This window comes from Urocitellus parryii, chromosome 7, assembly GCF_045843805.1.
Source record: "Urocitellus parryii isolate mUroPar1 chromosome 7, mUroPar1.hap1, whole genome shotgun sequence".
Taxonomy (NCBI): domain Eukaryota; kingdom Metazoa; phylum Chordata; class Mammalia; order Rodentia; family Sciuridae; genus Urocitellus; species Urocitellus parryii.
This window is the reverse complement of record NC_135537.1, coordinates 133,808,464-133,831,538: the sequence shown is the minus strand read 5'-3', so window position 1 is coordinate 133,831,538 and position 23,075 is coordinate 133,808,464. Positions and strand designations below refer to the sequence as shown.

The 23,075-nt window shown below is 40.6% G+C and overlaps 4 protein-coding genes across 5 annotated transcripts in view; 3 read left to right on the top strand and 1 right to left on the bottom strand.

The window, feature by feature from the left end:
• Nucleotides 1-147: 147 nt before the first annotated feature.
• Med31 (mediator complex subunit 31) lies at nucleotides 148-6,916 on the top strand. The gene is made up of 4 exons (XM_026393973.2): nucleotides 148-261; nucleotides 1,254-1,331; nucleotides 1,600-1,696; nucleotides 5,573-6,916. Exons 1-4 carry the CDS (start codon nucleotides 234-236, stop codon nucleotides 5,763-5,765), a joined length of 396 nt encoding a protein of 131 aa, XP_026249758.1. The 5' UTR covers nucleotides 148-233; the 3' UTR covers nucleotides 5,766-6,916.
• An 81-nt stretch (nucleotides 6,917-6,997) lies between these two features.
• On the bottom strand, nucleotides 6,998-9,357 carry Txndc17 (thioredoxin domain containing 17). The gene is made up of 4 exons (XM_026393975.2): nucleotides 9,117-9,357; nucleotides 8,564-8,645; nucleotides 8,075-8,150; nucleotides 6,998-7,235 (listed from the first exon to the last, which is right to left on the bottom strand). Exons 1-4 carry the CDS (start codon nucleotides 9,259-9,261, stop codon nucleotides 7,167-7,169), a joined length of 372 nt encoding a protein of 123 aa, XP_026249760.1. The 5' UTR covers nucleotides 9,262-9,357; the 3' UTR covers nucleotides 6,998-7,166.
• Nucleotides 9,358-9,650: 293 nt separating this feature from the next.
• The window catches only part of Kiaa0753 (KIAA0753 ortholog), a 66,420-nt gene continuing 52,995 nt past the window's right edge, over nucleotides 9,651-23,075 (top strand). Inside the window, exons 1-3 of one of the 2 annotated variants that reach the window (XR_013343941.1) lie at nucleotides 9,651-9,707; nucleotides 14,795-14,953; nucleotides 22,413-23,037. The gene's annotated coding sequence lies outside the window, so the exon portion shown is untranslated. Of the gene's footprint in view, nucleotides 9,708-14,794; nucleotides 14,954-22,412; nucleotides 23,038-23,075 lie in introns of those variants that run through there. The other variant, XM_026393980.2, reaches the window with a different exon arrangement.
• On the top strand, nucleotides 10,035-13,036 carry LOC144256182 (uncharacterized). The gene is made up of 3 exons (XM_077801260.1): nucleotides 10,035-11,222; nucleotides 11,271-12,881; nucleotides 13,007-13,036. The coding sequence occupies exons 1-3, from the start codon at nucleotides 10,035-10,037 to the stop codon at nucleotides 13,034-13,036; spliced, it is 2,829 nt and encodes a 942-aa protein (XP_077657386.1).

Below are 23,075 nucleotides of genomic sequence, written 5' to 3'. Positions count from 1 at the left end.
CACGTGGCTCCGGCACCGCCCCCTTGCCAGTCGTGAGCCTCTGCGGGCCAAGAGGGGCAGGCCCGGCGAGCCAGGGATGGGCGGAGCCGCCCGCCTCCTAGAGAGGCTGGGCCCGCCCCCGCATCCCATACTGCCCCGCGACCGGAAGGAGGAGCCATGGCTTCCGGAGCCTCCCCCGCCACTCGGGGCTGTTCCTCTGTCAGACTGGTGGCGATTTAGTGTCTCTGCTTGTTATGGCCGCTGCCGTCGCTATGGAGACAGGTGAGTACTGCTCCGAGCCTCGAATCTTCGCGGATCGAACCATTCTCCGACCAGACCCCTTCTCCCGTTTCCCCGGGAGCTCCTTTCAGGCCTGATTCTCTGCAGGGTTAGGGTTGGGACCGAGAGGCGAGCAGCGTTGGAAGGGCGAAGGCAGATTTGCCTTTTTCAGAATTTGATTTGTTTAAAAATCTTTTCTCCGTAACATGCTTTGTAGACACCATCTCCCCGGTATGGGCGAGACTGAGAAGACTTAGATCTTAAACCGTCTCTTTCACTGATTTTCTGCTTCTCACATGAGCTTACATAAGTTTGAAATATCGTCAATAAACTTGTGTATCATTCTATCTCTGAAACTTCTCACGATTTTTCACTCTCTGTAGTTTTTCTTTTCAGCTTGAATTCTGAACTTTTTAAAAAATTTACTTAGCACTTGGCTTTTGCTGAACTTAATCACTGTTAGCAATTGTGGTTATTGCCTATTATTAAAATAGGGAAAGACACAGTTATAATCTACCCCAGTGATTGCTGTTCACATGCCTTCCTAGTGGCCCTAAAGGTTGTAGTTTTAGGCATTCTGGCCGCCATTTGTTTTCCTTTTTTTTTTTAAAATGACTTCTCTTTGGGGCTGGGATTGAGGCTCAGCAGCAGCGCACTTGCCTGGCATGTGTGAGGCACTGGGTTCGATTCTTAGCACCACATATAAATGAATAAATAAAGGTCTATCAACAACTAAAAAAAAAGTAAAAAAAAAAAATAAATGGCTTCTCTTTAATTTTACAGAAACTCCTAATTTATTCCTTTTAACCAGGGCTCCACTTTTCATAGATTTCTAAGAAAGCTTTTCTTCTCTTACACCCAGTTGAGGAAGACCACCATATGCTTTTCTTTATACAAAGATCTCCTAGGTTTCCCCACTGCTGTTTCTTGTTTACAAATCAATATTACATACAGTAACATTTATTTTGGTTGATTTTTGCTGTCTTTTCTCCTAGATGATGCTGGAAATCGACTTCGGTTTCAGTTGGAGTTGGAATTTGTACAGTGTTTAGCCAACCCAAATTACCTTAATTGTAAGTCATTTGATTATTAAGGAGCTAGCTGTACAAGGTTTCTGAGAGAAGAGATGCAATTCATAGTAGTATTTGCTTTTTATACCTTTTCAATTGAATGGAATTTTACTTATGCTGGCTTATATATATAAATGAGCAAATTAGGACTTGTGAATTGAATTCATTTGTGGGAAAGTTAAATAAGTAGATTCTTTATATCAGGGGGTCACAAGTCTGTAGTCCAAGGATTGGTTTGACCTACAGATTTTTTTTTTTTCATGCTTTTCAGTTCTTGCCCAAAGAGGTTACTTCAAAGACAAAGCTTTTGTTAATTATCTTAAGTACTTGCTTTACTGGAAAGAACCAGAATATGCCAAGTATCTAAAGTAAGTTTAATTTTTATAATTCTAAATATGTATGTACTTTATTTAAATCTGAAGCACTGGTATTTAGCAGACTTCTTAATTTCACACTGGAAAAAATATGAATCTCCATTTTTAGTTATCACCACCTTAATATAAAACATCCTTATTTCTAACTTGGAATATCTACTTGCTGGTTATTTCTGCTTCCATTCTTACCTCAGTCCTCTCAAACTAAATGAAGCAAAATAATTTTCTGCACAGAAGCCAGTTTGATCTCTTAAAAATATGAAAATCAGAACATGTCACTTTCTTGCTTAGAAACCTTCAGTGGCCTTCCATTCCATGCAGGAAAAGTCCAGTCTCCTTGAGCTAAAGCCATATTATGTTCTGTTCTGTTTGACCTTTTTACCACTGTCCTCATCTCACTGAGTTTCTGATCCCAAGGAACCTAATGAAGTGACATACCCATAGACTGAAAATTAAAGATCACCCAGGAAGCGATACTTGAATAGACGGTGTTTGCTAGAGGAAGTAAACCTGAGTCTTAGAACTGCTGTCTTTTCTTCATGGCCTCATGCACTGTGTAAAATACTTCACATCCATTAATTCATTTAAGAAAATATACACACCATTCAGATTCAACAGATACTTTCATTTTAAGACTTTCTAGATTTCAAGAAGCATGTTGTAACCACAGACCTAAGTCCTTGTAATGGTAAAAATAAACCTTGAATACACACTTGTGATTTGTTTTAACCAGATAGTCAAAAAGCAAACATGAAATCTTTTTAAAAAACAAAAGTTTGAGAAGAAAAATTTCAAACTTATTCTTTGTCCAAATCACTTTCCTGACCTGATTCATAAAGCAGACATCCCATGTGCTTGCTGTAGGACCCTGCACCCTGACTGGTTCTTTATGAAACTATTGATTCATTTAATAAGCCAAAAGAAAAAAAAAAGACTTTACTCTATGTTTGTATGTAGGCAGATTTACATACTTAGTGTTGGAAGCCTTAGGCACCATCCAATTCAATCTCACATTGTTGCTGAGAGTTGGTTGTTTACACTCAGCCTAGAAATTTCCAGTGACTGTGTTCTCTATCAGGGAGAGCTGACTCCAGATGTTAACAAAGTTCTTTCTTATATTGTGATAAAATAAACCTCCTTGCAGCTTTAACCTCTTCCAAGTTTTGTTTTTGGGTTAGTCCAGAATCACTTTATCACCTCTTGGAGACTATAGCCATATAGATATTTGAATTCAGAAACCTTTGCAAATTAATTCATTGGGCATTTCATTCCATCTGCACAGGTTTTTAGATTTTTAAAATAGTAGCCACCAATTTGAAGATGGGAAGGTTTTTTTTTTCCCCCCTTTTGGTGGAACTCTAGGGATTAAATTCAAGGGCCTTTTACCACTGAGCTATATCCCTAGCTTTTTTTTTTTTTTTTTTTTTTTTTTTGAGACAGTGTCTAAGTTGTCCAAGCTAGCCTTGAACTTGAGATTGTCCTGCCTTAGCATCTCATGCACCTGGGTTGACAAGCATGAACATGCTGGGTTAAAAATGGGAAGGTTTTATATAATAATCCAAATTTCTAGCTACTCTAAAATCAGGAAGAATGCCAGGTTATGGTGCACACCTGTAATCCCAACAACTTGGGAGGCTGAGGCAGGAGGATTGCAATTCAAAGCCAGCCTCAGCAACTTAGCGAGTCCCTAAGCTACTCAGCAAGACCCTGTCTCCAAATTAAAAAAAAAATAAAAAGGGCTGAATATGTAGCTCAGTGCCCTGGGTTCAATCCTTATCTTATTTTTGAAAAAGTCTAATTGTAAGACTCCCCTTTTGTGCCTCTTCTATTTCATCTTGTGGATTTATAACCTGTCAGAGAATATTAATATCCTCTCAAATTATTTATAATTCCTTACTTGGTCTGTTTGACCTTTTTACCACTGTCCTCATCTCACTGAGTTTCTGATTCCAAGGAACCTAATGAAGTGACATACCCATAGACTGAAAATTAAAGATTACACAGGAATCGGTACTTGAATAGACAGTGTTTGCTAGAGGAAGTAAATCTGAGTCTTAGAACTGCTGTCTTTTCTGAGCATTGTTTTCTACAAGTTTGATATGATAAACGATAACTGTGTCTCAATTCCAATTATTGACTAAATGCTTCTTGAGACCATTTTCTTTGTTGTCTGTCACATTTATTTATTTTTCAGATGAAGAAATGGTACTTAGAGTGTTAAATACCTTATTCAAGGTCACTTAGCTGGTACTGTGGGCCAGATCTTTTAACTACTGATGTCTTGGAAAGGAATTAGCCAGGGCAGTGTGAATAAAGCATTCTAGGCTTCTTCCAATAATTATAGGCAACTATTTACTTTTGGAGTATAAATAGAAATCTTTAACATCTTGGAAGGATCTGTAGTGTTAGCCCTTCTATTCAGTATCCTTTCCAGACCTTTGCAGTATTGATTTCATTTGAAAGCTTGTTAGAAACGCAGAAGTCAGGCTTCAAAAACCTACTGAATCAGAATCTGTTAATTTTTTTTTTAGATTGTAGTACAGGGGACTGAACTCAGGGCCTCATGCATGCTAAGTAAGAGTAATACCACTGAGCTGTACCCTTAGCTCCCAAATCAGCATTTTGAGAAGTGATTTTTATGCACATTAAAGAAGCAATGCCCTGGTCTATAAATGATTAACAAACTTTAGTCAGTTTGCATATCACTTGCAGTTTGGGTTTGTGTACTCCCTATATGATTTAATGTATTTTAATAGTTTTAAACTTAACTTCTTTTTAATTTGAAATAATTTCACTTACAAAATAACTAAGAATAGAAAAGAGAATTCCTATGTATTTTACATTCCTATTCACATCACTATGGACTTGGGTTTTTTTGTACCCTGTAGATTACAATTACGTCTGTTCTAGCTAATTATTCCAAACTTGGCCACTGAGAGCATCTTCAGATGGGCTTCCAAGTGCTTTTTCAACAGTTTCTCATCAATGCTTAGCACTTCTTTTTGGCACAGCATACCAAGCTTATCTTTATTTTTCCGTCCTAGACCTGGAATTACTCATTTCTCTAAAGAACTCTGGAAAATGCTGTTTGAAAACCACAGTCTGGGCACTAAGCATGCTCATTCGTCATTGCTTCTAAGCCCTTTTAGAACGAACACAAAGCTAGAAACTGTGTACATGCACACACATACACATCTGTTTTCTATGTCTGTATATACATTTAAAGCCATGAGTACATACTAGTGTTTTCAATTCTAGCTCAATAACTTAGGGTTCATTGGAGCCTCCCTGCTTTTCTTATCTATAACTTCTTTTCTGACTGCCAAAAAGTTGGCTGTTTATCCACAATATACTTGTTAACTCAATCGAGAGTATAATAATTTTAGAATTGCTCTAATACCTGTGAAAATCTATAGAACAGTGTTTGTACATAGTTCTTTTTGAAGCTGACTCACAATAAAAATTGTCTTTTTTCACTATTGGTGGAAAACCGATAGTTATAAATTAAATACATAATTGCTAAAATTGAAAGTGTTCATGTTACTTACCCTGGAAACCTCTGTACTAGAATAGAATGATTTATCTCCAGAATTTGACTCTGTGTATCACTGTGTTGTGTGATCTTGGGCAAAGTTATTTAACTACTCTGAACTTAAATTTTCTTACTTTTGAAAATTTTTTTCAATAATGACTTTTGATGACTAGCTTCTCTACATAAGGGGTTTGGGAGTGGACAATGGACCTATACTATACTACCAAGGTGCACTAAGTTAATGTTAATAGAAATGGTAGGCTGTACAATTAGATGTATTAGAACTGACATTATTGACTCAAATTATGTTGGTCATTAACTTATAAACTTAAACCCAGGTACCCTCAGTGTTTACATATGTTAGAACTGCTCCAATATGAACACTTTCGAAAGGAGCTGGTGAATGCTCAGTGTGCGAAATTCATTGACGAACAGCAGATTCTACACTGGCAACACTATTCTCGGAAGCGGATGCGCCTTCAACAAGCTCTGGCAGAACAGCAACAGCAAAATAACACGTCAGGAAAATGAAAAGCTGGAAACAGACCAGGCTCTTAAAACTATATATAATGTATTTCCATTGTACAGTGAAGACAAAACAAGAGACTTCCTGCCCACCTTTATCGTGGTAGCACCTGGATACTTTAGTGTGCTTTTAAATCCAGCTAACTTTTTATTGTTAATACATTATTTCTGTTCAGCCAAACTTGTTCTACTTTGATTTCCGGATGGATTTGTAAATTTTTATTAACATTTAACAGAATCAAGAAAGAATGGAAATGTTAGGTGCAGGGGATTGGGCTATCAAATTTAATTAAATCTAAGCCTATTTCATGACTTAAAATAGTCCCTAGGGCAAGTCCTCTCTTGAATCTTTTTCTCTCTTGGATCACTTTTTCCACCCCTCTTATCTACTAAAAGAAAAGACTAGAGTGGAGGACTTCTTGTTAAATCACAAAGCAAAAATCCCATTAAAGGTTTTTACATTCTATAGGAAAGGAAATACTTTGCCAGATTTTTTTAGTTGTAGTTGGACACAATACCTTTATTTCATTCATTTACTTTTATGTGGTGCTGAGGATCAAACCCAGGGCCCCATGCGCCCCATGCCCCACAAATGCTAGGTGAGTGCTCTACCGCTGAGCCGCCATCCCAGCAGCCAGATAGCAACTTTAAGAAAGAATTGTTAGTATGTCACTGACCTAGTGAAAGGTATGGAGAAGATTGGTGTTTGGACTCTTGACCTCAAGTTTGAACAAAGATGAGCCTCAAATGCTTGTGTTCATTGGGAAAGTTAATATTTGGCCAGTACTACAAACCACATGCACCTTAAATGCTGCCTTGCATTCTCATTGATCCTTATTTGTAAAGGAGGAAAAAAGCTATTAAGCACTAAAATCAGTGTGTCTGACTCACATTCTAGAGTTCTTATGTTATCTGGTCTCCAGGCTTCCTCAAGTGAAGCACATTCACACAGCTATAAAACAGAACTGCCTGAATTAAGCAGCTGGATTAGATTCATGCTGTACTTTCTCTAAGTGGTTAAATTCTACATTCCAAAAGCAAAGAAGTGGTTTTAAAAATATCTGTTGTTCTGCAAATTCCTGGAATTTAAGATCCTAATCCCTTCAGAGATTTGGAAGTTGTCTATTTTTTTAACCTCCAATAATATATTCCTTTGAACTATGACTGCCACTGCTGAACTTATTTTACTCAAATCTTTAAGATGGCTATATGTTACAAGAAAATTGAAGGTTCATGAGTATTTTTAAAAAGCATTCTTTATTGTTTAGACGTAAGCTAATTTTCATGTCATTTATTTACTGCTAAATTGAATGCAAATTTTCATATCATTTATTTACTGCTAAAATAAAGTCATTATTTATACTAGAGCAAACCAGGAAATCAAGATACAGTTGCCATCATTAAATTTTAATCTTCAGAGAACAGCATCTCCACAAGGTTGGCCTGAAGGCACTCTGATTCTACCAGTTTTTGAGGCTGTAAGAAAAGAACAGTCAAGTCTTAAGCACTGCCATAAGGTGTTATTAGGAGTGGAATAAGTTTTAGCTTGAATGACACAAATCATTGAATATAAAAAACCTGCCAGAATAACAAGTTATAACAAGTCTTATAAAAACAGTTAAGACATTTTGCCTTAAGGTGAATCATTACAATACTTGGCTTAAAGGCCTTAAACCCCAAATACCAGGAATCTCCACTAACCAAAACAGGAGACAGCAAGCCCAAAGCTGTCCTTTGCCCTGAACTCCTTAATTTAGGATCCCAAGTGCATGACTGAAATAAAGGAGTTGCCCTTTCTTTTAAACCTGAATAATGTATTAACAGAAAATCATTATATTAGTGCTTTAAGGAATTGTGAGTCAACCAACTTTCTGGCTATTAAATTTTTAAAGAAAAGGGGTTTTAAAATGTAAAAAAAAAAAAAAAATCAAGTATTTAAATATTTGCATTATTTTAGCAGTCTATTGGGATTGAGTAGGGGATGGTCAGCCTGGTTGTATATCTTTTAAAGCATGCTGAACAACAATGGGATGTTTGAGATGGAATGTCAACATCTTTTCAAATATGACTCTAGAACAGGTTAAAAGTGTCTTGACAAAGTGAATTAGAATTCCTAAGATATTTAAAGAATGATAACCTGCTAGGCTCAGAACCTCACCTGTAATCCCAGTGATGGGGGAGGCTGAGGCCAGCCTCAGCAATTTAATGAGGCCCTAATTACCTTAGCAAGACCCTATCTCAAAATAGAAAGGGAATGGGATGTGGTAAATGCCCCTGGATTAAGTCCCTGGTATCAAAAGAATAAATACACTCACCGTTCCATATTTAATTAGTGTAGGCACTGCAGTTACTTTCAGTTGTTTTCTGAAGTCATTATTTGGATCTTTCCAACTATTCCCCAAAAAAAAGTTATGAAAAAAATTTACTTGGTTATACTGTTTGCTTAGTATATGATGTTCTGATATTTAGTATTTTAGTAATCACTCATGTTGTAAACATTTTAAAAGTTGAGGACTATAAATTACTACCCTTTGCAAATTTTTAATTTAAAATGTGACTAAGATGCAAAATACTATAAAGCCAGTTAAGTACCGAACTGAAACAGGCCACATTCATTCAGTTACCCCTACTTAATTCAAGAGTCTGAATATATGCATTATAAATTTGAATTTAATAGGTCCCCGTTGTTTTAACTTATTACAGTTTATCTTATAACAAAGAATCTGTGCAAATCTGAGGGCCTTTTCACCTGTTTGTAAGTCTAGTGCATGTCCGAAACACAACATATATACATTGTTACTTACTAAGGTTTCTCTCCTACTTGGCAGTGGATGAACACACATTCTTTACTAACATGCTTCAGCCCCTCTCGAACAACTGGTTCCGCTTAAAAAAAAAAAAAAAAAGTTAACATAAAATAATTGCACATCAACTCCACAATCCTCTCCCCTCTTCCCCAGTCTTGATAAGTACTCAGACTTTAACCTGTAGTTAGACTTTTCACTTAACAGAGGAGTTTAACAGAAGTCAGGTATTTTCTGGTCTTAGAGCTACTTTGATCTACACCACACGCCCCAAACAAGGAAAAGCAGATATATTTGCAGACTGAAAAGTGACCAACTCACGTATACGACTAGATCATTTGGGGAAATGAAGTTTTAAAAACCGGGCTTCAAGATCATCTGGGTCACAAGTCCAAAAGAAAAGAGCACTCGGTGTGGCGGGGAAGGACTTGATGGGAAACGAGAGCAATTCAGATGGCCTCACAGGTGTCCAAGACCAAGGCTCCCCCTTATACCACTTCGAACCCCACTTTGTGGCTGTACCCTCCGTCTTCCCACCACTTTCCGGCCTCACCCTGCACGCAGTCCGGACACCAGCTTTTCCCTTCGGCGTCCTTAGAACCCGTAAAGTAGGCGAAAATGGTCTTGCCCAGGTGCTGCTTCACAGCCTGATTGAACTCCTCGAAGCCCGACACGCTCACCTCCTCGTAGATAGCCATGGGTACTGCGTACTAGAGGAGACTACGTTGCCGTTGCCGCTGCCGCTGGGCGGGTCGCCCTCGGGGTGGGGAGAAGCCATTTCCGGGTGGGCGGGAATAGGACCGTACCTCGGGATCTAGCGCTGCTCTGCCAAGCTACGGAGCCTGTGAAGGCCATAATTAACCAGAACCGTCTTTCTCCTGTTGTTTTTCAGTTCTTTCAGGGCGGTTTCCCACCCAAATTCAGGCTTCTTCCCTGATCTGGGTCCCGGTTCCGGCCTCATGGAGATTAGCTGCAAAACCTGCAGCCCTGCAACACCTGGACCGCTCAAGCGTCTGGGGAGCCTCTTCGGCTCCCAAGCAGCCTTGCGCCTATTGCTATGGCGACTGGGAGAGCGGCCGGAAGCGAGGCCTAGTTGGGGGCCCCACTGCCCGCCTACTGGTAGCCGCGCCTCGCCCCGGGCCAGGTGGGCTTGAGCTGGAGCTGGGGGGATTCTGGGAAGCTGAGTTAGGCGTCACTGACCTGAGGGGAAGGAGATCTTGACCCGGCAGATCCTTCTGTTTCGTTTCCCCGATGAGTTCTTCTCCTACCTAGCTTTAGTGGGGTCCGGGTCCGGGCCCGGGGGGGCGGGAGCCCGGGACTGGGCGGGGGTGGTTGGGGAGGCTGGGTAGGAGAAAGGCTGCGAGGGCCTGACTCGAATGTGTGAGTGCGTGTGTGGAGCAGCCTAGGGGGCCAGGTGCTAAGACACACAGTGCCCCGGAGCTGCGCTGGGGAACAGAATTGTCTTGGAGCTATGAGTGGGGCGACTGGCCGTGGGTCCTTGCCCAGGCTGCGCAGGGGCGACCTGGCGGCAAAGATGCTGGGTCGCTGCGTGGGCCCTAGCAGGTTGGGACGGGAAGTTCGTCGGCCTTGGGGGAGGAGATGGGGTGTAGGGACGTCTCGAGGCTTTGGAGCGAGGCGCCGGGCGAGGTCCTCGGTGTGGGAGACGCGGTGTGTGAGTGCCGAAAGGCGGCAGCGACCATTGAGGAGGAGACAGTCTTCGGAGGTTGCCGGAGCGAGCGAGGCTTTGGGAACGCCTGGGGCTGCAGGCTTTATTGAGGCTGCAAGGGACCGCAGGGTCGTGTGGGTGAACGGGGCTTTGGGCGAGCCCGAGGTGGTGGGGCCCACAGGGTCTGTGTGGGTGACTGGATCTGGGGAGGAGGCAAGTGATAAGAGTCCCCGAGGTTGTGAGAGAAAAGGTCGTCCAGGAGCTCTGGGACATGGGAGCATTCTGGAACTGTGGTTGAAGGTGCAGGCTATGAGAGCAGCTTCAGGATGTGGGGATGGAAGCAGAGTGGAGCTCTGTCCTGTGCCTTCAGGAGAGGGGCCAGTAGAAAGAGGTGTTCCTGGCCGGGCTTCCTGGGTAGAGACAAGCCGAGGTGGTGTCACAGGACCCTGGGTAAAGGGACAGGCGAGGGCAATTCCCCGGGCCTCAGAACTGCCCAGAACCATGGGGATAAGGGCAGTCTGTGGGCAGGGACAGACTGGGAGGGTGCTGCCTCCTCTGAGCTTTTCTGGGGCTGTGGAGAAGATAGGCTCTGCATGTGTCCCAGGTCTTTGGCAAAGAGGACAGACTGGGGGTGTGCCTGGGACCATGAGGTTGCCTGAAGCTGTGGGAGTGCCCAGAGCTGTCAAGGTTGAGGTGGGCTGTGGGGAGCCTCCAGGTCTGTGGGGCAGAGGACAGCTAGTTCCTGGGGCTGTGGCACAAGATACAGCCTGTGGGGATATCCCAGGCTTATGGGGAAGGGTACAGACTGGGGGAGTCCCTAATGTCATTGTGGTGCCCAGAGCTGAGGAGGAGGAAACTACCCCTGTGTGTGTCCCAGGCATGTGGCAGAGGAGACAAGAGGTGGATGATATAGGCTCTGAGGGTATTCCTGCTTTATGGGGCACAGGACAGCCTGTAGGAGTACCTTGTGCCACTGAAGAAGAAACTAGATATGTGGGTGACCTAGGATTAAGAGAAAGGGGACAAGCTATGTGGGTAGAGACAGGTTCTGGCAGTGAACCAGGGATATTGAGAGCTGCACAGACTGCAGAGCTGTCTGGTTCCAGGGAGCAGCAGACAGGTTCTCAGGGTGCCAGGGATCTGTGGGGTATAGAACATCCTGTGGGAGTACCCAGGGCTTTGGGGAAGGAGACAGGCTGTGCAAGCATCCCAGCATTGTGGGAAATAGGGCAGCTTCCTGGGGTGTCCCAGGCTGTAATGGTCCCAGGAACTTTGGAAGAAGAGAGCAGCTATGGTGGCATTCCAGGCCCGTGGGAGAGGCAGCAGCCTCTGGGGACGCCTCTGACTGAGGCAGTGCCAGAGCTTAATGTCAGGGAGACACATACTGGGAATGTCCTGAGCCTGTGGAAAAGGAGGAGCACCATGGAAGGGCAAGAGGACCTGGTACCGGCAGCTTTAGGGACATCTGGGCTTACAGATCAAGAAACCAGCTCTGGAGCTGTATCGTGTCTGTGTGGGAGTAGGCAGGCAGTGGGGGTATCTGAGATAGTGGATGTGCCTCAGGCAGCTGGTGTGTCCAAGCACAGGTATGCCCCAGCAGGGGTACCCATAGCTCGGGAAGTGCCCGGGCCTGGAAAGGTACCTGCCAGAGTGCCTGCTGCAGTGTGGGCATCTGGCCCTGTGTGTCAGGAAGATAGTGCTAGAGATGTCATGAACCCATGGGAAACAGCTTGTACTGCTGGAATGCCTGTAGCTTCAGGAGGCCCCATGTCTCCTGAGGAGCTGTGGTCTGTGGGAGAGGATAATGGTTCTGGGGCTTTTCCGGGTTCTCGGGGAAGAAGACAGGCTGTTGAGATTCCCGTGGCTTCTGAGGTACCTGGTTCTCTGGAGGTACAGACTGGTTCTGGGGGTTCCTCAAGCTTCTTGGGAAGGAGACAAACTGTAGGAATGCCTGTGATTATGGGAGTATCCCCAGCTAGTAGAGGGTCTTTGACTCCCAGGGCAACTAAGCCTATGCGAGAGGAAACTGACTCTGGAAGTGTCTCTGGCTTATGCAAGGAGAGACAGACAGTGAGAGGACCTGCAGATACTAAGGGTTCCACAAGGAAGCCCACTTCTGCCAGGATGCCTGAGCCCATGGAGGGGAAGACTGGCTCTGGGTGCATCTCAGGCTTGTCAGGGGTCAGGCAGGCTGCAGGGATATATAGGACTATGGGATTCCCTGAGCCCTTGGGAGAGGAGAGACATTCTGAGGGTCTCTTGGAAGCCCTTGGGAGAGGACAGGCTGCTGGAGTGCCTGTGACTGCTAGAGTGTCCGTGGCCATGGGAATTCCCACAACTTCTGGGCCCCTGATGGAGCCAGATAGTAGTTCTGGCAATGACTCCAACATATGGGGAAGGAGACGAATCACTGAGGTGCCCACTGCTGCCAGTATTCCTGGATCTGTGGAGGAGGAGATGGGTTCTGAAGGTGTCTCAGGCCTGTGGCAAAGGAGAACCAGTGGAACAGTCCCTGAGGCTATGAGGGTGCCTGTGCCTCTGGGAATGCTTGCAGCTATAGGAGTTCCCACAGCTGGGCGTGTGCCTGCTGCTGTGTGGGTGACTGGGTCCTCAGGGGAAGAAGCAGGTGTAGATGTCTCGGGCCTGACAGTGGTGAGGAGGCAGTCCACAGAGGGAGCGGGGCCCTCAGGGGAGGAGTCAGGAGGTACAGGTATCCTGGGACTGGCAGGGACATGCCAGGCTGTCGGGGTGTCTCACACTTGTGGGGGTCATGCCAGGTTATGGAGCTGTCCAAGGTCTGTGGGTGAAGAAACAGCCTGTGAGAATGCTCCTGGAGTGTCTAGGACAAGATTGGCTTTGGTGGTTCCCCCAGTTTCAAGGCAGGAGATGGGTCTCAGCCATTTCAGAGATCCCCCAGAACATAGAAGGAGGAGACAGGTTGGAGAAGGGTCTGGAATCAGGGTGAGGGGGAATGATTTGAGAGACAGTTATGTGGGGGAGGACAGACTATGGGGGGGGTTCCAGTAGTATGTATAAGGGAACAAGTTGGGGCTCTGTGGGAGGGAACAGATTGTGGGGAGGTTTGTCCTGGGTTGTGGATGCAGGCACAGGCTATAGCAGTGCCAGAACAGGGGGAGAGATAACTTGATGGAGATGTCTCAGAATATGTAGGGTGACAAATTGGGAGGTTTCTTGGAACAATGGGGAATGGGCTGATTGCTAGGAGAGGGGTGTCCCAGGACTTTGTATAGGGGAACAGTTTAGTGGGGGTGTCCCTGAACTTTATGTGTTTGTATGTGTGTGTATGTGTGATCACTCGAGGTATCCTGGAACTCTGGGACCATATAGTTTTTTCTTGGTGGAGAATGGACTCTCAGGCCTTTGGCATAAAGAAGCATCCAGGGGAAAAGTACTTATCATATAAAAGTTGTGAGTGCTCTGGCCCCAATTCTGCAGTGCATTCTGTGGCTTTAGTCCCTGACCCTTGGTGATGTGAAGATCGTTTCATTGCTTCACTCATGTACCCCTCCCATCTGCTTTTTGAATCATGCCTCTGTAGCCTTAGAAAAAGGAATCTTGGACAGCTGTCTCTATGTTTCTAGAGGTGTTATCTGTCTTTGGGCAAATGTAGTGTGTAAACCTTGAATTTATTCAATGGCTTAAGTAGGAATTTTTTTTTCTCTAACCCTTAATTTTCCAATTGATTTACCATAGGAGTCTTTGAGAGAACAATTTCCTAGTATATTTAAAACTAGTCTGTTCTCAGAAAATCTACTCAAGAAATGTTGAGTTAAATTGTCTACTATGCTCAGAGAACTGTATTGTGGGAAATAGAACAGACAGGGCCCTTAACCTCAAGGAACTTGTCTAGCTGACAAGATGAGACATTTACCTGTGAAATAAGTAAATAACAGTATGAAACAACACTGTGTGACAGGCATGTGAGTGGCAGAGTTATTAAAGTATACAGAGGCCTTCAGGATAGGCAACAATAATGATAAGGACATAGCTCCTTTCAGCTTACTAAATGCTTTAGTGTCTATGTCCTCATGAAGATTTAGAAGGGCCACTCAACTAATTAATGGCAGATCCTGATTTAAACTTTAGGAATTCTGATTCCCCCAGGTTTACTTAAGAGTCATTCAAAGTTATGTTTATTTGGATTACTTGGAAGAGTGAAACACATTGCTTTCTGACTCATGGTTAGAATTAGTATAGAATATATACCCATAAATCCACCCTGCCTCAAAATGTTAGTTTATCTTAGCAGAGCTCTGTTTTGGGAATAATGTCTTACTGGAGACCATTAAGATTTGAAGTTTGGAATGAAAAGGGCTGAAGAGATTGTCATTAAAATAGTAAGTGTTCCCCTGTTCTTTTGAAAATAAGAATTTCAAAAGTGTGTTTGCTTTTATAAATGAAAGAAATTGTCTCTGAGCAATCATTTTTTGCATGATGTTGGTATGAGTTACTTTTAAAATATTGTTAAATGAGCATGACATGTGTGTTTATCTGTTTTATTGTTTAAATACTGTTGGTCTGAAATTAGCTCTATTTCATTTTAGGAATGGTTTTAGGGAAGACTTGCCTGATGACTAGGCCATTGCTATTGTTCTTCACTATCTAACATAATGGGACCAGGCCATCCAGCTCCTACCTGTGTTCATCTAATGTCCAGAACCCAACTAGATGGAACAAGTCACCTCAGGAAATTTCAGACCCAGGTAATTTTATTTTGTTTTTCTTCAAATGTTTATTATATTTCAAAGATCAAGAAAGGGCAATGAATACTCTGAACTACTTTCTTGATTTAACAGTTGTTAACAATTTGTCCTGTTTTTCTACCTGTCTGTCTCCCTAAAATTTTTGTAGAATCATACAAAAGTAAGTTGCAGACATTATAAATGCTTTACTTTTAAATACTTGTGCATGCTTTCTCTTAAAAATAAACTCTTATATTTTCTCATAATACCATTTTCACACCAAATAAAATAGACAGAAAATAATACCCTAATATTTATCTAATAGCCAGTCATTATTCACCTTTACTCAGTCATTTATTCTTTGATACATCCTTCTAGAGATCCATCCATCAAACCCATTTTATTTTATTTATTTATTTTTTAATATTTATTCTTAAGTTTTAGGTGGACACAATATCTTTATTTTACATTTATGAAGTACTGAGGATTGAACCCAGTGCCTCTTGCATGCTAGGCAAGCACTCTACCACTGAGCCACAATCCCAGCCCCCTCATTTTATTTTTTGACACATTTGAAATTATGCAAATGTTGAGTACTCATAACTACTTGTGCATGCATATTGTCCTCTAGAATTCACTCTTTGTTTGCCAGTTGTTTCTTTTGATATAAATTTTACATCAGAAATGTATGCATCTTATCACATTTGCTGCGTTTTGACAAACACATACACGTTTGTAACTTTTGCTTCTGTGCAAATAGAGATTTCAGTTACCCTAGAAAACTCTCATATGTCCCTTCCTAGACCATTTCCATTTCTGTTCTCCAGAGGATACCATTATTTTGATTTTTTTCCCATTGTAGATTAGTTTTGCATGTTCTGGAACTTCATATAATTGTGAACACACAGTATGTACTCTTGTATAAGGTTTCTTTCACTAGGTGCGTTAGTCAGCTTTTTATTTCTGTGACCAGAATATCATAAAACAATGGTTTAGAGGAGGAAAAGTTAAAATTGGGCTCATGGTTTTAGAGGCTCAGTCCAAGATTGGCTGAACCCATTGTTCTGGGCCTGAAGTGATGGAGAACATCTGGCAAAAGGGCATAACAGAGGGAAGCTGTTCAGCTTGTGGCAGCCAGGAGGCAAAGAGGGAGACTGTGCAAGGTACCAAGGACATGATCTAATCCCTGTGGGCATGCCCCCAGTGGCCTGTTCCTCTAGCCATACCCCATCTTTCTAGTTACCACCCAGTAGTCTTCTCAAATTATTAATCCCTTGATGAGGTTACAATTCTCATCATTCCCTAAAAGCCCAATCTCTGAACCATTCTGCATTGAGATCATGCTGTCAAAACATGAGCTTTTCAGGGGTTATTTTCAGAATCCCAAACATAACAACTAGGTGTGAATTTTTTGAGATTCTTCCATGCTCTTGTATGTATCAGTATTTCATTTTTGTAACCTTCTTGCTGATTCCATAGTATAAGTGTACTAGAGTTTATTTATCCCTTCTCAATTGATGGACACCTGGGCTATTTCAGTTTGGGATTATATATAAAGCTGCTATGAGCATTCTTGTACAGATCTTTTTATGAATATATTTCTATTTCTCTTGGGTAAACAATCTAAAAGTGAAATCGCTGGGTCCTGGGGTAGGTATTTTAGTTTTACAACTAATCATTGAATCTTTTTACAAATTGATAGTTCCATTTTACCTTCCTACTGACAATGTATGAGAAATCTATTTGCTATAAGTTTAGTTATTTCATGGCATGTAGTAATATCTTATTTTGGTTTACAAATACATTTTAAAAACTTTTTTGACATAATTTCAGATTGACAGAAGAATTGCAGGAATAATACACAATTCCAGGATATTCTTCTTTAAGTTCTCCAAATATTAACATTTTACTACATATCCCTTCCCTCTTTCACTCTTTTCAAATATACATATTATTTTCTAAACTATTTAATTAAGAGTATGTTGTAGATATATTGCCTTTTTTTTAAATCCCTAAGTACTTGTCTTTCCTAAAAACGAGGAATGCTCTTATATAATCATAATTACCAAAATCTCGAAATTAGAATTCAAATGATACCATTTTGTAATTTACAGATCTTATTGAGATTTTTGTTAGCTGTCCTAGTGTTATAGTTAAAGCATCATCCCGGGTTTCATAAATTGACTTCCAGACCACTCATGTGCCTTTATTGAAGCACATTGGTGGCGACTGACCGGGAATATAAAGTCTGTTCCTCTGGTCACCCCCTAACGATTGTAAGGGCACCGCTTTTAAGCCTGAAAACCACAAAAGGGACATTTGGGGGTCCAGCCAATGCAAGCAAGCCAAGTTATGGAAACGGGAGATTGCAGTCAGGCGGGGGGGGGGGGGGGGGGGGGGCTTAACCAATCACAATTAGCCCAGTCACCCCAATTACAGAAACATAGCCCCATTACCCTAGTTACAGAAACAATGCCACATTAGGTAGTTCCAGGTTCTTAAGGGTTTCTATAGAAAAAAGGAAAAGGACAACTTGCCCCAGTCATGATCTTTCTGTTTGGCATGGTTGTTTTATAAAATGGAGTTACTAAACAAAATGGAGTCACTTTGGCTTGACTATCACACTAGTAATGTTTAGAGCAGCAGAAAATCCAAGATGATGAATTGTTTTCATTTGTTCTATCTCTTTAGTTTCCTTTAATCTGAATGATTTTTGAATCTTTATTTTTGTATTTCATGATTTTGACATTTTTGAAGACTACTGGCTAATTATTTGAGGATTTTCTCTCGATTTGGGTTTGTCTGATGTCGTCTCATAACTATCTTCTAGATTATGCACCTGGGGCAGGAAAATCACCAAAGTAAAGCTAAGTACTTATCAGTGTATGGTATCAGAAAGTACTTGCTGTGTAGATTTAGTCCATTGTTGGCAGTGTTGGCTTTATTAAAGTGATATCTGCCAGGTTTTTCCATTATAAAGCTCCCTCTTTTACCTTTTGTAACTAAGAGTGTCTGTCTGCCTTTGAGATTATGTTAATATCTTTTTATTTCCCAGACATTTACTTACTAGTTTAAGCATTCATTGATGATTCTTTGTTGAGACAATTTTTTTTTTAATTACAGTAGTTGGCAATGGTGATTTCCAATGTTATCCTTTCCTCTACATTTATCAGTTGAATTGCTACTATAAAGAAGAGCTTTCCCTTCTCTTCCTATTTATTTATTTCAGTGTAGACTCTTAGTTACTTCATTGAGTTGATAATCTTTAACTGCCATTAATTTGATGTACAAATATTTAATTTGGTATTCCAGTGGTCTCTGATTAGGCCAGTGATAGTCACATCAAACGGATTGATATAGTCCCATCAGTCTTTGACCACTTTGTGGTATAAGAATATACTCCAGGATCAGCTTGGTTTTTTTCCCATCCCAGCCCTAAAATCAGCCATTTATCCACTGAGTTTGCCCTTTGGTGGAAAATGTAATTTAGCTATCAGTACTGGACTAGATAACATTCATTGATCCTGGAATGTCAATTTTTCTAGGCTCTCTTAAGAGGATAGAACTGGGAAATGGAATGTACCCTTGTGTGCCTGTACACATGCATACACCTGCAGACCTACACTCAATACACCTGTCTTTCTCTTTCTCCTTCCCTTCTCTCTTTCTCTTTCTCTCCTTTCTTTATCTTTTTCTTTTTCCCTCCTTCCTTTTCTTTCTATGTGTCTTTCTATCTGCTGTCTGTCATGAGAACTCATGAGTTCACACGATATCTTCTGATCCCAATCTAGCACTGCATAGTTGTAACTCCCTTGTTTTACAAAATCTGGCCCTCTTTATCCACATATACTTATTTAATTGCTTAATTCTAACGTGTATAAAAAGTGATTTCAGAATTGTAGTACATGCCTGAAAAAAAGAAGCCTACCAATTGAGTTTAATATTTATTTAGAGTGCTTTGGTCTTTAGCCTGAGGGTGTATAGTCCAAATGCTGTGTTCAAAAGTTAATTGGGTTACCTTTTTTCCACTCTCACTTTTTAGTGTAGTTTTTTATTTGAAATTCAATCTGGTTCATTGGTTTCTTTGAATGTTCATTTTTAGGGCTTTCTTCTATCCTTACAGATTTTTTCCTTTTTTCCTCCCTTCCTCCATTCATTTCTTCCTTTTTACCTATCTCTATTATAATGTGAAGTAGGAACATGGTTGCAAATATACCTGTATAAAAAGATATCTTCAGAAGTGTTATCCTCTGTGTATTTCTTTGCATTCAATTCCCATGCTCTCCTTGTAGATATCTAATCTAATCAGTCTCTAATTTTTCTTTCCTGTATTTCTTTGCACACAAATAATCATATATATATATATATATATATATATATATGTATATATTTCTCATGTTACCTTCTTTCTTACATATATCTGCAATGTATACAGATATTCTTTTTGTACTTTGTTGTTTTCTCTAAATGATATATCCAAAAAATTTCTCCACATCAGTTCATAGAGATCTTTCTCATGTTTTTACATCCTCATAGTAACTCCATTGTATGGCTATACCAGAGTTTATTCAGTTACTTTCTTCATTAGCATTTAGATTGGTTCAAATAATTTGCATTTACAAACAATACAGCAATGAGCAAGTCTGTGCATAGGTATTTTGGGGGTTGTTTTTGCAGGGTAAGTTCCTAGAAGTGAGACTGCTGGTTGGTGGATTAATACTGCCAAATTCCCGCCTTACAGGGTGTGCCAGTTTGTCGTCAGTCAGCACTCTATGATGGGTTCTGTTCCAGCAACCTCACCAACAGCATCTAATATTATGCTTTTTAATTTTTGTTTATCTTTTGGGAGATAAATTGTATTTTAGAGTACTTTTAATTTGTATTTTTATGAGGTTTAAATGTTCATCTAGTTAAGGGCTGTATTTATATCTTTTTTGGCTGTTGTTCAGTAAATTGTTGTTTTTTCCATTTTCTATTTCGTTTTGATCATTTCGTCTCTTTTTTTGCAGTACTAGGGGTTGAACCCAGGGGTGTTTGTCACTGAGCTATATCTCCAGCCCTTTTATATTTTTTATTTTGAGACAGAGTCTCTCTAAGTTGTCCAGACTGACCTTGAATTTGTGATTCTCCTACCTCAACCTCCCTAGTATACACCACTGTACCAGGTGCGTGACCTTGATTTTTTAAAGATTTATTTATATAGAGGGAGTCCTTTGTATTAGCAAATATTTTTCTTCTAGCTTTTCAGCGCCTTTGGCTTTATGATTTTTAAAAAATATTTATATTTTAGTTTTTTAGGTGGACAAAATATCTTTATTTATGTGGTGCTGAGGATTGAACCCAGTGCCTCATGCATGCTAGGTGAGTGCTCTACCACTGAGCCACAACCCCAGCCCTTGACTTTATGATTTTTTTTTTAAACAGGCAGAAGTTTTAAATAATCTTTTTGTTGTTTTAATGTAGCCAAATTTATTGTTCTTTTTTTCTATTGAATATAGATTTTGAGTCATAGTTAAAAAGACTTTCCATATACCTATATTAGAAAGGAATTCAACTGTGGTTTTTTTGTTTGTTTTTTCCCTAATACTTATATCAAATTCCTAAGATATTTTGGTATTTTTACTTTTAGAGGAAAAGCTTTCCCCAAGTAAGGCCGTGGGTCTCAACAGTTATTCATGCTGGGAACAGTGTTGCATGCCTGTAATCCCAGCAGCCCTGGAGGCTGAGGCAGGAGATATCTTGAATTCAAAACCAGCCTCAGCAACTTAGCGAGGTGCTAAGTAACTCAGCAAGACCCTGTCTCTAAATAAAATGTGAAAAAGGGCTGGGGATGTGGCTTAGTGGTTAATTGCTCCTGGGTTCAATAACGGGTACCAAAAAAAGAAATAAGAAATTAAAAGAAAAAAAAAAAAAACCTGCATTCTCCCCCTACCTTCACCCTATATGTGTTACTTCTAATAAAATTGTCTTCATAAGTATAGTACTTAAAAAATATATTGTTCATCAATCTATGCTCCTTTCAGATGGTTCTTTTTTGGTTATCTAGTGAGATTTTTCACTTTTTCCCAAAAAAATACTTTCTGAAGTTTTATCACAGTGGGTTATTTTAAACTGACTGTTCACACATATGGTTATATAAACACAACTCCAAGAAAAAAGGCATTCCAAGACAGAAGTCAATTGGATTCAGAAGCATAGATTCTCCTACTTTCCTATTGTGCTTGACAGGTCCTGTGGGGAGCTGCTCTGAATGACTATTTCCAGTCCTGAAGCTTGAGGCTCTGACCAATCACTACATTTTGTGGTGATTTGAGTGTTGTCCCAGCTCTGATAGCAAGGCGGGTCTTCAAGTGTAGGTGTCACCTCGGGGGTTGAGCTACACTCACTATTCCTTTGTGATCCTACCCCTTGCCCTATTTGAATGGCTTCTTCCCCATAACATGGCTTCTTCCCAATAAAAGGGTTCAGCACTTGCTCCTCTCTCTCTCTTTCCACAGACCCCTAAGGTCAGAGGAGCTGTCACAGGACCCAAAGAAAAAGGCATTTCTCTGTCTCTGTGATTATTTCGTTCAGCCCAGTTCACCTGGAGTGAACCTGAGTGTTTAGTTTTGGAACACGACAAGGTCCATTTAAATAACTTTCAAAATTTAAAGCAATAAAATTATTTATTTCCTTTGACCTAGTAAACTTAGATCAAATCATTTATCCTAAGAAAATAATTTAAAAGAAGAAAAAACTAAATATATGGAGATGTTAATTGTTAATGTTTCTACTAGTGGAAAAATGGGAACAATCTAAGTTTAATAGTGACATTATAGTTAGGCCAAATAAGAAAAGTCCATTGTTTGGCTTTTTGACAATGTAATGAGAGAAAATTTAAAACTACAGGAATATGAAAACATACATAACAAAACTTGTATTGTAATGAAAACTGACAAAAACTTCAGTCTCTATTAGACTAGGTAAGTGGACTTTTTAAAGCAAGATTTACTTAGGTACAGGGTGAAGGATGTGTATAACCACAGGGTGAAAGATCTTCAGGAAGGCCTGCAGAAACACCATCACATTACTTACCCAGGGTAGTACGTCTGGGGCAGTTTTTAGGAAGGTTGTAGTGGATTATATTGGTCACTTGCTGGACCTTGACATTTTGAAACAGGACAAATATCCTTAGCTGGGAGTTGAGGAATTTACTGGTTACTGCTGCAAGCTCTCTGGAGAGATTTTAGAGGAGGATCTCGGTATGATGTTAGTAAGTGGAAGGATAAAACCATGGGACTGAATGATGTAGGATAGAACCACAGCCATGTGTTGAACTAAAGGTGTATGAGAGCAGCTGATTGTGTAAGTACAATGGAAAAATGTCTTTTCACACAAATAATCTTGTGGGTGAAATATTAGAAGCTTGAATATATACATATATCAACTAAGCAATATGTTATTTTTCTAACATGTGCTTAATTTTGTTTACTTTTTAAAGAACCAGCTGCAGTTTAATAGAAATGTTCCTCCACATTCAAGCAACTTGGCAGTCCAATATTCTTGCCCACATGCAATTAGAATTGAAAAACTGAAGCACTCGTACAATGAAACATATTATGGTAAAGATTCAGATTTTAGAGTTGGTCCTGACCTGAGCAGTTCTGTTTCATTTTCCGTCATATCAGAAGAGAGACTTAGCTATGCTGTCCACCTAGCCAAAAGAGATGTGAAGCGAAGACAATTTGAAGAACACATAAAAGAACATCATCTCAAAAGTCAACCCCAAAGCTCTCAGAAATGTGGACATACTAAGTATAAAATATCTGATCACAAGGTGGAGAGGAAGGATGCAAAGGATCAAGAAGTCTGTCAGTGCAGCCACCAGCCATCCAAAGTAGGGATTTCCAGCTCAGGTGCCAAGGTGTATGTGTACACATCTCATCCAGGACATTCAGATCTTACCCTGCTAAATTCACCACCCACCCGTGATCCAGGCCTTCAACTGCAGTCCAGGATAGCTGACCACAAAAACGTATGTGAACAGAAAAGCCTGTTCGAAGTTCAGCGACTTCAGAAAGAATTGAGCAATTGTATCCATAGAATTGAAGAGGTAACTAAAAAAGGTGAGAAAAATTAGATCCTTCTCTTTGATAAGATGCCA

Bases quoted from the DNA above. Each gene is read 5' to 3' on its own strand.
- Med31 (XM_026393973.2), top strand. From the start codon at position 234: ATGGCCGCTGCCGTCGCTATGGAGACAG. The intron at 1,332-1,599 runs GTAAGTCATTTG...CATGCTTTTCAG, and splicing joins CAACCCAAATTACCTTAATT to TTCTTGCCCAAAGAGGTTAC. The intron at 1,697-5,572 runs GTAAGTTTAATT...ACTTAAACCCAG, and splicing joins GAATATGCCAAGTATCTAAA to GTACCCTCAGTGTTTACATA.
- Txndc17 (XM_026393975.2), bottom strand. From the start codon at position 9,261: ATGGCTATCTACGAGGAGGTGAGCGTGTCGGGCTTCGAGGAGTTCAAT. The intron at 8,151-8,563 runs GTAAGTAACAAT...TTTGGGGAATAG, and splicing joins CAAGTAGGAGAGAAACCTTA to TTGGAAAGATCCAAATAATG. The intron at 7,236-8,074 runs GTGAGTGTATTT...CTTTTCTTACAG, and splicing joins CACTAATTAAATATGGAACG to CCTCAAAAACTGGTAGAATC.
- LOC144256182 (XM_077801260.1), top strand. From the start codon at position 10,035: ATGAGTGGGGCGACTGGCCGTGGGTCCTTGCCCAGGCTGCGCAGGGGC. The intron at 11,223-11,270 runs GTGGGTGACCTA...ATGTGGGTAGAG, and splicing joins CTGAAGAAGAAACTAGATAT to ACAGGTTCTGGCAGTGAACC. The intron at 12,882-13,006 runs GTGAGGAGGCAG...GGGTCATGCCAG, and splicing joins ATGTCTCGGGCCTGACAGTG to GTTATGGAGCTGTCCAAGGT.